Source organism: Coloeus monedula (assembly GCF_965178545.1).
Source record: "Coloeus monedula genome assembly, chromosome: 32".
Taxonomy (NCBI): Eukaryota; Metazoa; Chordata; class Aves; order Passeriformes; family Corvidae; genus Coloeus; species Coloeus monedula.
Genome location: NC_138812.1, coordinates 884,337 through 898,940, shown reverse-complemented (window position 1 = coordinate 898,940; position 14,604 = coordinate 884,337). Strand labels below are relative to the sequence as shown.

At 53.1% G+C, this 14,604-nt stretch overlaps 1 protein-coding gene across 1 annotated transcript in view; it reads right to left on the bottom strand.

The window, feature by feature from the left end:
- Positions 1-536: 536 nt before the first annotated feature.
- RNF31 (ring finger protein 31) overlaps positions 537-14,604 on the bottom strand; it is a 59,150-nt gene continuing 45,082 nt past the window's right edge. The window contains exons 16-21 of the mRNA XM_082299474.1: positions 11,308-11,422; positions 10,701-10,819; positions 7,301-7,414; positions 6,140-6,197; positions 2,725-2,821; positions 537-816 (exon numbers count right to left, since the gene is read on the bottom strand). Coding sequence (XP_082155600.1) covers positions 573-816; positions 2,725-2,821; positions 6,140-6,197; positions 7,301-7,414; positions 10,701-10,819; positions 11,308-11,422 — 747 coding nt within the window. The 3' untranslated portion in view covers positions 537-572. The remainder of the gene's footprint in view (positions 817-2,724; positions 2,822-6,139; positions 6,198-7,300; positions 7,415-10,700; positions 10,820-11,307; positions 11,423-14,604) is intronic.

Here is a 14,604-nt window from a genome sequence, read left to right as displayed (position 1 = left end):
CGCCTCCTCCTCCAGCAGCAGTGACCCCTGAGTGACCCTGAGTGACCCTGAGTGACCTCAGACCCCCAAACTGACCCCTAAAACCACCCCAAACCCACCCAAAACGCCCTCAAAAATCCCCAAAAAGACTCAAAATCCACCCAAAAAAACCCCAAAAAGCCCCAAATCCCCTCAAAGTGACCCCTCAGTGGCCCCTGAGTGACCCCAAACTGCCCCAAAGTGACCCCAGACCCCCAAACTGACCCATAAATGACCCCCGAGTGACCCCAGACCCCCCAAAAAACCCCTAAAACCACCCCAAAACGCCCTCAAAAAAACCCCAAAAAACCCCAAAACCCCCCAAAATAACCCCACAGAATGACCCCAAACTGCCCCAAAGTGACCCCAGACCCCCAAACTGACCCATAAATGACCCCTGAGTGACCCCAGACCCCCCAAAAAACCCCTAAAACCACCCCAAACCACCCCAAAACGCCCTCAAAAAAACCCCAAAAAGACCCAAAACCCCTCAAAATAACCCCACAAAATGACCCCAAAGTGACCCAAAACCCCCCTCAAACGACCCGCCCATCTCATTTGCATAGGGGGCGTGTCCGCAGCGGCCCCGGGGGGCGGGGCCTGACGGGCGCCTCCTCCTCCAGCAGGTGGCGCAGTCGCGCCTCGAGCTCGGCCTCGCTCTCGCCGGGGCGGCGCCGGGTCCTCCCGGCCGGCAGGTGTCGCTCTGCGGCGGCGCGCAGCTCGGCGCGGCCATAGAGACGCGCGGGGTCCAGCCCGTGCCGGTTGATGAGCGACACCAGGTACTCGCTGTAGTGGGGGCTGGGAGAGTGACCGCACAGTGACCCTGAGTGACCGCTGAGTGACCACTGAGTGACCCTGAGTGACCCTGAGTGACCAGTGAGCCCTGAGTGACCAATGAGTGAGCGCTGACCCCTGAGTGACCCCTGAGTGACACCAGGTACTCGCTGTAGTGGGGGCTGGGAGAGTGACCGCACAGTGACCCAGAGTGACCGCTGAGTGACCACTGAGTGACCACTGATAGCCCCTGAGTGACCCTGAGTGACCCTGAGTGACCCTGAGTGACCAGTGAGCCCTGAGTGACCAATGAGTGAGCGCTGACCCCTGAGTGACCCCTGAGTGACACCAGGTACTCGCTGTAGTGGGGGCTGGGAGAGTGACCGCACAGTGACCCTGAGTGACCCTGAGTGACCGCTGAGTGACCACTGATAGCCCCTGAGTGACCCTGAGTGACCACTGATAGCCCCTGAGTGACCCTGAGTGACCAGTGAGCCCTGAGTGACCCCTGAGTGACCCTGAGTGATCCCGGAGTGACCCCTGACTGACCCTGAGTGACCCCTGACTGACCCTGAGTGACCCTGAGTGACCCCTGAGTGACCCTGAGTGACCCTGAGTGACTCCGAGTGACCCTGACTGACCCCGAGTGACCCTGAGTGACCCTGAGTGAGCCCTGAGTGAGCCCTGAGTGACCCCTGACTGACCCCTGAGTGACCCCGAGTGACCCCTGAGTGACCCCTGAGTGCCCCTGAGTGACCCTGAGTGATCCCGGAGTGACCCTGAGTGACCCTGACTGACCCCTGAGTGACCCCTGAGTGAGCCTGAGTGACCCCTGAGTGACCCCTGAGTGAGCCTGAGTGACCCCTGAGTGACACCTGAGTGACCCTGAGTGACCCTGAGTGACCCTGAGTGACCCCTGAGTGACCCTGAGTGACCCTGAGTGACCCTGACTGACCGCTGAGTGACCACTGATAGCCCCTGAGTGACCTCTGAGTGACCAGTGAGCCCTGAGTGACCACTGAGTGACCGATAGCCCCTGAGTGACCTCTGATAGCCCCTGAGTGACCCTGAGTGACCAGTGAGTGACCAGTGACCTCTGAGTGACCCTGAGTGACCCGGAGTGACCCTGAGTGACCCCTGAGTGACCCTGACTGACCCTGACTGACCCTGACTGACCCCTGAGTAACCCTGAGTGACCCTGAGTGACCCCTGACTGACCCCTGACTGACCCCTGACTGACCCTGAGTGACCCCTGAGTGACCCCCGACTGACCCTGAGTGACCCCTGAGTGACCCTGAGTGAGCCCTGAGTGACCCTGAGTGACCCTGACTGACCCTGAGTGACCCCTGAGTGACCCTGAGTGACCCTGAGTGACCCCTGAGTGACCCCTGAGTGACCCTGACTGACCCCGAGTGACCCTGAGTGACCCCTGAGTGACCCCTGAGTGACCCCTGAGTGACCCTGAGTGACCCCTGAGTGACCCCTGAGTGACCCTGAGTGACCCTGAGTGACCCCTGAGTGACCCCTGAGTGACCCTGAGTGACCCTGAGTGACCCCTGAGTGACCCTGAGTGACCCTGAGTGACCCTGACTGACCCTGAGTGACCCCTGAGTGACCCTGAGTGACCCTGAGTGACCCTGACTGACCCCTGAGTGACCCTGACTGACCCTGAGTGACCCTGAGTGACCCCTGAGTGACCCTGAGTGACCCCTGAGTGACCCTGAGTGACCCTGACTGACCCTGAGTGACCCCTGAGTGACCCTGAGTGACCCCTGAGTGACCCTGAGTGACCCTGAGTGACCCCTGAGTGACCCTGAGTGACCCTGACTGACCCTGAGTGACCCCTGAGTGACCCTGAGTGACCCTGAGTGACCCCTGAGTGACCCCTGAGTGACCCCTGACCCCGAGTGACCCCGAGTGACCCTGACTGACCGGCAGAGGCCGGCGTGGCCGGGGGGGGCGCTGCGGCCGCAGGGTTCGTCCCTCAGAGTGACCCCGACCTCCTTCTGCTCCGGCACCGGGCAGCGGCCTGGGGGGGAGATTTGGGCTGAGAAAGGGGCAAATCGGGCAAATCGGGGAAATTCGGGGAGAAATTCGGGGATTTGGGGGATTTAAGGGGATTTAAGGGGAAAAAATGGGGGATTTTGGGGGGAAATGGGGGATTTGGGGGAGAATTGGGGATTTGGGGCGAAAATGGGGGATTTGGGGGGAAAATTGGGAGGAAAATTGGGGATTTGGGGGAGAATTGGGAGGAAAATTGGGGATTTGGGGGAAAATTGGGGATTTGGGGCAAAAATTGGGGGTTTGGGGGGAAAATTGGGGATTTTGGGTGAAAATTGGGGATTTGGGGGAAAAATTGGAGATTTTGGGTGAAAAATTGGGGATTTGGGGGAAAATTGGGAGAAAAATTGGGGATTTGGGGCAAAAATTGGGAGGAAAATTGGGGATTCGGGGCAAAAATTGGGGATTTGGGGCAAAAATTGGGGATTTGGGGCAAAAATTGGGGGTTTGGGGGAAAATTGGGAGGAAAATTGGGGATTTGGGGAAAATTGGGGATTTGGGGCAAAAATTGGGGATTTAGGGCAAAAATTGGGGATTTGGGGCAAAAATTGGGGATTTGGGGGGAAAATTGGGAGAAAAATTGGGGATTTGGGGCAAAAATTGGGGATTTGGGGGAAAATTGGGGATTTGGGGGGAAAATTGGGGATTTTGGGTGAAAAATTGGGGATTTGGGGCAAAAATTGGGGATTTGGGGGGAAAATTGGGGATTTGGGGCAAAAATTGGGGATTTAGGGCAAAAATTGGGGATTTGGGGGGAAAATTGGGGATTTGGGGCAAAAATTGGGGATTTGGGGGGAAAATTGGAGATTTGGGGCAAAAATTGGGGATTTGGGGCAAAAATTGGGGATTTGGGGGGAAAATTGGGGATTTGGGGGGAAAATTGGGGATTTTGGGTGAAAAATTGGGGATTTGGGGCAAAAATTGGGGATTTTGGGTGAAAAATTGGGGATTTGGGGGGAAATTGGGAGAAAAATTGGGGATTTGGGGCAAAAATTGGGGATTTGGGGGAAAATTGGGAGGAAAATTGGGGATTTGGGGGAAAAATTGGGGATTTGGGGGAAAATTGGGAGGAAAATTGGGGATTTGGGGGAAAATTGGGGATTTGGGGCAAAAATTGGGGATTGGGGGGAAAATTGGGAGGAAAATTGGGGATTTGGGGGGAAAATTGGGGATTTGGGGGAAAAATTGGGGATTTGGGGGCAAAAATTGGGGATTTGGGGAAAATTGGGGATTTGGGGCGAAAATTGGGGATTTGGGGGGGAAATTGGGGATTTTGGGTGAAAAATTGGGATTTTGGGTGAAAAAATGGGGATTTGGGGCAAAAATGGGGGATTTGGGGGAAAATTAGGAGGAGAATTGGGGATTTAGGGCAAAAATTGGGGATTTGGGGCAAAAATTGGGGATTTGGGGCGAAAATTGGGAGGAAAATTGGGGATTTGGGGAAAATTGGGGATTTGGGGCAAAAATTGGGGATTTGGGGCAAAAATGGGGGATTTGGGGCAAAAATTGGGGATTTGGGGCAAAAATTGGGGGTTTGGGGGACAATTGGGAGGAAAATTGGGGATTTGGGGGAAAATTGGGGATTTTGGGTGAAAAATTGGGGATTTGGGGGGAAAATTGGGGATTTTGGGTGAAAAGTTGGGGATTTGGGGCAAAAATGGGGGATTTGGGGGAAAATTGGGAGGAAAATTGGGGATTTGGGGTAAAAATTGGGGATTTGGGGCAAAAATTGGGGATTTAGGGCAAAAATTGGGGATTTGGGGCAAAAATTGGGGGTTTGGGGGAAAATTGGGGATTTGGGGCAAAAATTGGAGATTTGGGTGAAAAATTGGGGATTTGAGGCAAAAATTGGGGGTTTGGGGGGAAAATTGGGGATTTTGGGCAAAAATTGGAGGTTTAGGGAAAAAATTGGGGAGAAAAATGGAGATTTTGGGGAAAAATTGGGGATTTAGGGAAAAATTTGGAGAAAAATTGGGGATTTGGGGCAAAAAAAGACATTTTGGGAAAAATGGGGATTTTGGCAAAAATCGGGAGAAAAAGCGGGGATTTTGGGGAAAAAAATTGGGGAATTTGGGGAAAAATTGGGAGAAAAATTGGGGATTTTGGGGGAAAAATTGGGGATTTGAGGGAAAAGATTTGGAGAAAAAAAGAGATTTGGGGGTTTTAAGGAGGAAAAATGGGGAATTCAGGGGGTAAAATTTGGGGATTCGAGGGAAAAACTTGGGAGGAAAAAATGGAGATTTTGGGAAAAACGGGGATTTTGGAAAAAAATGGGGAGAAAAATCGGGGATTTTGGGGAGAAAATTGGGGATTTTATGGGGAAAAAATGGGGATTTTGGGGAAAAAATTGGGAGAAAAATCGGGAATTTTGGGGGGAAAATTGGGGATTTTGGGGAGAAAATGGGGGATTTTGAGAAATAATCGGGAGAAAAATGGAGATTTTGGGGAGAAAATTGGGGATTTACAGCAAAACTTGGGGATTTTGGGAAAAACTTGGAGGGAAAAAATTGAGATTTTGGGAAAAATGGGGATTTTGGAAAAAAACAGGAGAAAAATCAGGGATTTTGGGGAAAAAATTGGGGATTTAGAGCAAAAATTGGGGATTTTGGGGGGAAAAATTGGGGATTTTGGGAAAAAAAGGGGATTTTTGGGTGGAAAATGAGGATTTGGGGAAAAAACCTGGGGATTTTAAGGAGGAAAAATGGGGAATTTAGGGGGTAAAATTTGGGGATTCGAGGGAAAAACTTGGGAGAAAAAAATGGAGATTTTGGGAAAAACGGGGATTTTGGGAAAAAATGGGGAGAAAAAAAGGGATTTGGGGAAAAACCTGGGGGTTTTAGGGGGAAAAACGGGAATTTTGGGGAACAAATGGGAATTTGGGGGATCCCAGGTGGGGTTTGGGGCCTCCCAGTCCAAACCAGTCCAAACCAGTCCCCTCCCAGTCCCTCCCAGTCCCTCCCAGTCCCCTCCCAGTCCCTCCCAGTCCCTCCCAGTTCCCTCCCAGTCCCTCCCAGTCCCCTCCCAGTCCCTCCCAGTCCCTCCCAGTTCCCTCCCAGTCCCTCCCAATCCCCTCCCAGTCCCTCCCAATCCCTCCCAGTCCCTCCCAATCCCCTCCCAGTCCCTCCCAATCCCTCCCAGTCCCTCCCAGTCCCTCCCAGTCCCTCCCAGTCCCTCCCAATCCCCTCCCAGTCCCTCCCAATCCCTCCCAGTCCCTCCCAGTCCCTCCCAGTCCCTCCCAGTCCCTCCCAGTCCCTCCCAGTCCCCTCCCAGTCCATCCCAGTCTCACCACTGGGGTTGGGGGGGGCGTCAGGGGGCGGCTCCGTCTCGAAGGGGACGTTCCCAGCCTGGAGCAGGAGAGATCCCAGTAAGGACCAGTTCGGACCAGTGACCTCCCAGTGACCCCAGAATCCCCTCCCAGTAACCCCAACCCCCAAACCAGTACAAACCAGTAACCCCAAACCCCCTCCCAGCGCCCTCCCAGTCCCTCCCAGTAACTCCCAGTAAGAGCCGACCCCATCCCAGTTCATCCCAGTAACCCTGGACCTCCCTCCCAGTCCCTCCCAGTACAAACCAGTATCAAAACCGCCTTTTTTTCCCCATTTTGGACCCTTTGCCTGCCCCAAATTCCCCCCAAATCCCAGCCCAGTGACCTTCCAGTCCCTCCCAGTACGAAACCAGTACAAACCAGTATCGAAACCTGCGGTTTTTCCCCATTTCTGCCCCTTTGCCTGCCCCAAATCCCCTCCCAGTGGCTCCCAGTATGAACCAGTAATGTCCCAGTTCCATCCCAGTCCCTCCCAATCCCCTCCCAGTTCCCTCCCAATCCCCTCCCAGTCCCTCCCAGTCCCCTCCCAGTCCCTCCCAGTCCCTCCCAATCCCCTCCCAGTCCCTCCCAGTCCCTCCCAGTCGCTCCCAATCCCCTCCCAGTCCCTCCCAGTCCCTCCCAGTCGCTCCCAGTCCCTCCCAGTCCCTCCCAGTCCCTCCCAATCCCCTCCCAGCCCCTCCCAGTCCCTCCCAGTCGCTCCCAGTCCCCTCCCAGTCCCTCCCAGTCCCTCCCAATCCCCTCCCAGTCCCTCCCAGTTCCTCCCAGTCCCTCCCAGTCCCTCCCAGTCCCTCCCAATCCCTCCCAGTCCCTCCCAGTTCCATCCCAGTCCCTCCCAGTCCCCTCCCAATCCCCTCCCAGTCCCTCCCAGTTCCCTCCCAGTCCCTCCCAGTCCCTCCCAATCCCCTCCCAGTCCCTCCCAGTCCCTCCCAGTCCCTCCCAGTCCCTCCCAATCCCCTCCCAGTCCCTCCCAGTCCCTCCCAATCCCTCCCAGTCCCTCCCAGTTCCATCCCAGTCCCTCCCAGTCCCCTCCCAATCCCCTCCCAGTCCCTCCCAATCCCCTCCCAGTCCCTCCCAGTCCCTCCCAGTCCCTCCCAGTCGCTCCCAGTCGCTCCCAGTGCTCACCAGTAGCAGCTGCTGCAGCCGCTGGGGCTCCCAGTCCCGCAGGTAGAAGAGGCAGTCCCGGGGGTGGTGCCCGTGCAGGGACCCCCGCAGGGGGCACTGGGGGGAGGGGCAGCTCTGGGGGAGGGGCGGGAGGGGGAGGGGCGGGAAAAGGAGAAAAAATGACCCCAAATTGACCCAAAATTGGCTCAAAATTGGCACAAAATTGGGCAAAATCGACCCCAAAATGGCCAAAATCGACCCAAAATTGGCCCAAATCGACCCAAAATAGGCCCTAAATTGCACAACATTGACCCAAAATGACCCAAAATGGACCCCAATTGGTGTAAATTGACCCAAAATTGACGGAAATGACCCACAAATGGTCAAAATGGGCCCAAAATTGGCCCAAATTGACCCAAAATGGTCCAAAATTGGCCAAAGTTGGTGCAAAATTGGACACAATTGACCCAAATTGACCAAAATTGGCCAAAATTGGTGTAAATTAACCCAAAACCGGACCAAAATTGACTGAAAGTGGCCCAAAATTAACCCTAAATGACCCAAAATTGCCCCAAAATTGGACAAAATTGGCCCTAAATTGCACAACATTGACCCAAAATGACCCAAAATGGACCCAAATTGGTGTAACTTGACCCAAAATTGGCCAGAATTGACCAAAAGTGGCCCAAAATTGACCCCAAATGACCCAAAATCGGCCAAAATTGGCGCAAAAATGGCCAAAATTGACTGAAAGTGACCCAAAATTGACCCAAAATGATCCAAAATTGGCCGAAGTTGGTGCAAAATTGGACCAAATTGACCCAAAATTGGCCAAAATTGACCCAAAATTGGCACAAAATTGGCCAAAATTGACCCACAATTGGCCCTAAATTGCACAAAATTGACCGAAAATGACCCAAAATTGGCCAAAATTGGCGCAAAAATGGCCAAAATTGACTCTAAATTGAGGGAAATTGACCCAAAATTGACCCAAAATTGACCCAAAATTGACCCAAGTTGGTGTAAATTGACCCAAAATTGACAGAAATTGGCCCAAAATTGACCCCAAATTGACCCAAAATTGGCCAAAATTGGCGCAAAATGACCCAAAATTGGCCAAAATTGGCACAAAATTGGATAAAATCGGTGCAAATTGACTCAAAATTGGCCAAAATTAACCCCAAATTGGCAGAAATTGAACAAAACTTGGCAAAGATTGACCCAAAAATGGCCAAAATCGACCCAAAATTGACCCAAACTTGACCCAAATTGGTGTAAATTACCCAAAATTGGACAGAATTGGTGTAAATTGACCCAAAATTGGCAGAAATTCACCCAAACTTGGTGGAAATTGACCCAAACTTGGCACAAATTGACCCAAAACTGGCCAAAATCGACCAAAATTGACCCCAAATTGGCCCTAAATTGGACAAAATTGACCCAAAATGACCCCAAATGGACCCAAATTGGGGTAACTTGACCCAAAATCAGCCAAAATTGACCTAAAATGGACCGAAATAACCCAAAAATGGACAAAATTGACCAAAATTGGTCAAAATTGACCCAAAATTGGCCAAAATTTGCGTAAATTGACCCAAAATTGGCTAAAAATTGACAGATATTGGCCCAAAATTGACCCCAAATGACCCAAAATTGGCCAAAATTTGCATAAATTGACCCAAAATTGGACATTATTGACCCAAAATTGGCTCAAAATTGACCCAAACTTGACCCAAAATTGACCCAAAAACGGTCAAAATCGACCCCAAATTGGCCCTGAATTGGACAAAATTGACCCAAAATGACCCAAAATTGACCAAAATTGGTGTAACTTGACCCAAAATCGGCCAAAATTTGCATAAATTCACCCAAAATTGACCCAAAATGACCCAAAATTGACCCAAAATTGACCCAAAATTGGCATGAAAGGACCCAAAAATGGTCAAAATTGACCCAAAATTGGCCAAGAGCGGCCTGAAATTACCCAAGATTGGCCCAAATTGACCAAAATGACCCAAAATGGTCCAAATTGACCCAAAATTGGCCCAAAGGGGCCAAAATTGACCAAAATTGACCAAAATTGACCCCAAATTAGCCAAAATTGGCGTGAATTGAGCTGAAATTGGACAAAATTGACCCCAAATTGGCCCAAATGACCCAAAATTGGTGGAAATCGACCCCAAATTGGCCAAAATGGAACCAAATTGACCCAAAATTGGTGTGAATTGAGCCAAAATTGGCCCAAATTGACCCAAAATTGGCCAAAATTGGACAAAATTGACCCAAAATTGGAAGGAAATGCCCCAAAATTGTTCTAAATTGACCCAAAATTGGCCCCAATTGACCGAAATGACCCCAAAATGGTCAAAATTGACCCAAATTTGGCCCAAAATGACCCAAAGTCCACCCAAATCCCCTCCCAGTCCCTCCCAGTCCGGCCCAGTGACACCCCAGTAACTCCCAGTTCATCCCAGTTCATCCCAGTAACCCTCAAACCCCAAACCAGTCACTCCCAGTAACCCCGAATCCCCTCCCAGTCCCTCCCAGTCCCTCCCAGTATGGCCCAGTAACTCCCCCAGGGAATTCCCAGTTCATCCCAGTAACTTCCAGTGACCTCCCAGTGTTCCCAGTGCCCTCCCAGTCCCCTCCCATTCCCTCCCAGTTCCCTCCCAGTCCAAACCAGTACAAACCAGTCCCTCCCAGTAACTCCCAGTAACACTAAAACCCCTTCCCAGTTTGTCCCAGTCCATCCCAGTACGGCCCAGTGACACCCCAGTAACTCCCAGTCCCCTCCCAGTCCCTCCCAGTTCCCTCCCAGTCCCTCCCAGATCCCTCCCAGTCCCTCCCAGTCCCTCCCAATCCCCTCCCAGTCCCTCCCAGTCCCTCCCAGTCCCTCCCAATCCCCTCCCAGTCCCTCCCAATCCCCTCCCAGTCCCTCCCAGTCCCCTCCCAGTCCCTCCCAGTCCCTCCCAGTCCCCTCCCAGTCCCCTCCCAGTCCCTCCCAGTCCCTCCCAGTCCCTCCCAATCCCCTCCCAGTCCCTCCCAATCCCCTCCCAGTCCCTCCCAGTCCCCTCCCAGTCCCTCCCAGTTCCCTCCCAGTCCCTCCCAGTCCCTCCCAATCCCCTCCCACTCCCTCCCAGTCCCTCCCAGTTCCCTCCCAGTCCCTCCCAGTCCCTCCCAGTCCCCTCCCAGTCCCTCCCAATCCCCTCCCAGTCCCTCCCAGTCCCTCCCAGTCCCCTCCCAGTCCCTCCCAGTCCCTCCCAGTCCCTCCCAATCCCCTCCCAGTCCCTCCCAGTCCCTCCCAGTCCAAACCAGTCCCTCCCAATCCCCTCCCAGTCCCTCCCAGTCCCTCCCAGTCCCTCCCAGTCCCTCCCAATCCCCTCCCAGTCCCTCCCAGTCCCTCCCAGTCCCTCCCAGTCACCTCGGGCCGGTGGAACTGGGCGCCGCAGCCAGCACAGAACTGGTGCCGGCACTGGGAGCACTGGAAGTGGAGGCAGCCGCCCCGAGCCAGCGCGAAGCACTGGGAGCACTGGGGGCAAACTGGGAGCGGGGGAGGGGCAAAGGGAGCGAAATTGACCCAAAATGAACCAAAATCACCCAAAACTGACCCGAAACGGAGCAAAAATTGAGCAAAAATGGAGCAAAATGGACCCAAAATGACCCAAAATGGACCCAAAATCACCCATTTTTCCTCCCCTTTTTTCCTTTTTCCCGGTTTTTTCCGTTTTCCCCATTTTTCCCGATTTTCCCCATTTCCCCCCACTTTTCCCAATTTCCCCCCATTTCCCCCCTTTTTTCCCATTTTCCCCCCATTTTTCCCCCATTTTTCCTCATTTTTCCCCCCCTTTTCCCCATTTTTTCCCCATTTCCCCCATTCCCCTTTCTCCTATTTTTCCCCCTTTCCCCCCCCATTTCCCCCCATTTTCCCCCCGTTTTTCCCCCATTTCCCCCCGTTTTTCCCCATTTCCCCCCCTTCCCCCCCGTTTTTTCCCAATTTCCCCGCTTTTTGCCCCATTTTCCGCCCTCACCGATTCCGAGCTCTCCCAGGAAGGCTCCGAGTCCCGGGGGGGGTCCCGGGGGGTCCCTGGAGCGGATCCAGGCCCCGAACTCGGCGCAGGAGAGAGCCCCGTGCTGGGGGTCCCACTGGGGAGGGGGCAGAGAGGGCCCAAATCCGGCCTGATTCACCCCAAAATAGAGCCCGAAACACAGCCAAAAACTGCCCCAAAACAGAGCCCGAAATGGCCCCGATTCACCCCAAAACAGAGCCCAAAACGGCCCCGATTCACCCCAAAATAGAACCCAAAACAGAGCCCGAAACAGAGCCAAAAACAGAGCCCAAAACTGCCCCAAAACAGAGCCCGAAATGGCCCCGATTCACCCCAAAACAGAGCCCAAATCCGGCCTGATTCACCCCAAAATAGAACCCAAAACAGAGCCAAAAACAGAGCCCAAAACTGCCCCAAAACCAGCCCCAAAACGGCCCCGATTCACCCCAAAATACAGCCCGAAACAGACCCGAAAATGCCCCAAAATAGAGCCAAAAATAGACCCAAAATAGCCCCAACAACAGTCCCAAAACTGCCCTGATTCACCCCAAAATAGAGCCCGAAACAGACCCGAAATAGCCCCAAAACAAAGCCCAAAACAGCCCCGAAACGGCCCCGATTCACCCCAAAATAGAGCCCGAAACAGAGCCCAAATCCGGCCTGATTCACCCCAAAATAGAGCCCGAAACAGAGCCCAAATCCGGCCTGATTCACCCCAAAACAGAGCCCGAAACAGAGCCCAAATCCGGCCTGATTCACCCCAAAATAGAGCCCGAAACAGAGCCCAAATCCGGCCTGATTCACCCCAAAATAGAGCCCGAAACAGAGCCCAAATCCGGCCTGATTCACCCCAAAATAGAGCCGGAAACAGAGCCCAAATCCGGCCTGATTCACCCCAAAATAGAGCCCGAAACAGAGCCCAAATCCGGCCTGATTCACCCCAAAATAGAGCCCGAAACAGAGCCCAAATCCGGCCTGATTCACCCCAAAATAGAGCCCGAAACAGAGCCCAAATCCGGCCTGATTCACCCCAAAATAGAGCCCGAAACAGAGCCCAAATCCGGCCTGATTCACCCCAAAATAGAGCCCGAAACAGAGCCCAAATCCGGCCTGATTCACCCCAAAATAGAGCCCGAAACAGAGCCCAAATCCGGCCTGATTCACCCCAAAATAGAGCCCGAAACAGAGCCAAAAACAGAGCCCAAAACTGCCCCAAAACCAGCCCCAAAACGGCCCCGATTCACCCCAAAATACAGCCCGAAACAGACCCGAAAATGCCCCAAAATAGAGCCAAAAATAGACCCAAAATAGCCCCAACAACAGTCCCAAAACTGCCCTGATTCACCCCAAAATAGAGCCCAAACCAGACCTGAAATAGCCCCAAAACAAAGCCCAAAGCAGCCCCGAAACGGCCCCGATTCACCCCAAAATAGAGCCTGAAACAGAGCCCAAATCCGGCCTGATTCACCCCAAAATAGAGCCCGAAACAGAGCCCAAATCCGGCCTGATTCACCCCAAAATAGAGCCCGAAACAGAGCCCAAATCCGGCCTGATTCACCCCAAAATAGAGCCCGAAACAGAGCCCAAATCCGGCCTGATTCACCCCAAAATAGAGCCCGAAACAGAGCCCAAATCCAGCCTGATTCACCCCAAAATAGAGCCCAAAACAGAGCCCAAATCCAGCCTGATTCACCCCAAAATAGAGCCCGAAACAGAGCCCAAATCCGGCCTGATTCACCCCAAAATAGAGCCCGAAACAGAGCCCAAATCCGGCCTGATTCACCCCAAAATAGAGCCCGAAACAGAGCCCAAATCCGGCCTGATTCACCCCAAAATAGAGCCCGAAACAGAGCCCAAATCCGGCCTGATTCACCCCAAAATAGAGCCCGAAACAGAGCCCAAATCCGGCCTGATTCACCCCAAAATAGAGCCCGAAACAGAGCCAAAAACAGAGCCCAAAACTGCTCCAAAACCAGCCCCAAAACGGCCCCGATTCACCCCAAAATACAGCCCGAAACAGACCCGAAAATGCCCCAAAATAGAGCCAAAAATAGACCCAAAATAGCCCCAACAACAGTCCCAAAACTGCCCTGATTCACCCCAAAATAGAGCCCGAAACAGAGCCAAAAACTGCCCCAAAACAGAGCCCGAAATGGCCCCGATTCACCCCAAAACAGAGCCCAAAACGGCCCCGATTCACCCCAAAATAGAACCCAAAATAGAGCCCGAAACAGAGCCAAAAACAGAGCCCAAAACTGCCCCAAAACCAGCCCCAAAACGGCCCCGATTCACCCCAAAATACAGCCCGAAACAGACCCGAAAATGCCCCAAAATAGAGCCAAAAATAGACCCAAAATAGCCCCAACAACAGTCCCAAAACTGCCCTGATTCACCCCAAAATAGAGCCCAAACCAGACCTGAAATAGCCCCAAAACAAAGCCCAAAGCAGCCCCGAAACGGCCCCGATTCACCCCAAAATAGAGCCTGAAACAGAGCCCAAATCCGGCCTGATTCACCCCAAAATAGAGCCCGAAACAGAGCCCAAATCCGGCCTGATTCACCCCAAAATAGAGCCCGAAACAGAGCCCAAATCCGGCCTGATTCACCCCAAAATAGAGCCCGAAACAGAGCCCAAATCCGGCCTGATTCACCCCAAAATAGAGCCCGAAACAGAGCCCAAATCCGGCCTGATTCACCCCAAAATAGAGCCCGAGACAGAGCCCAAATCCGGCCTGATTCACCCCAAAATAGAGCCCGAAACAGAGCCCAAATCCGGCCTGATTCACCCCAAAATAGAGCCCGAAACAGAGCCCAAATCCGGCCTGATTCACCCCAAAATAGAGCCTGAAACAGAGCCCAAATCCGGCCTGATTCACCCCAAAATAGAGCCCGAAACAGAGCCCGAAACAGAGCCAAAAACAGAGCCCAAAACTGCCCCAAAACCAGCCCCAAAACGGCCCCGATTCACCCCAAAATACAGCCCGAAACAGACCCGAAAATGCCCCAAAATAGAGCCAAAAATAGACCCAAAATAGCCCCAACAACAGTCCCAAAACTGCCCTGATTCACCCCAAAATAGAGCCCAAACCAGACCCGAAATAGCCCCAAAACAAAGCCCAAAACAGCCCCGAAACGGCCCCGATTCACCCCAAAATAGAGCCCGAAACAGAGCCCAAATCCGGCCTGATTCACCCCAAAATAGAGCCCGAAACAGAGCCCAAATCCGGCCTGATTCACCCCAAAATAGAGCCCGAAACAGAGCCCAAATCCGGCCTGATT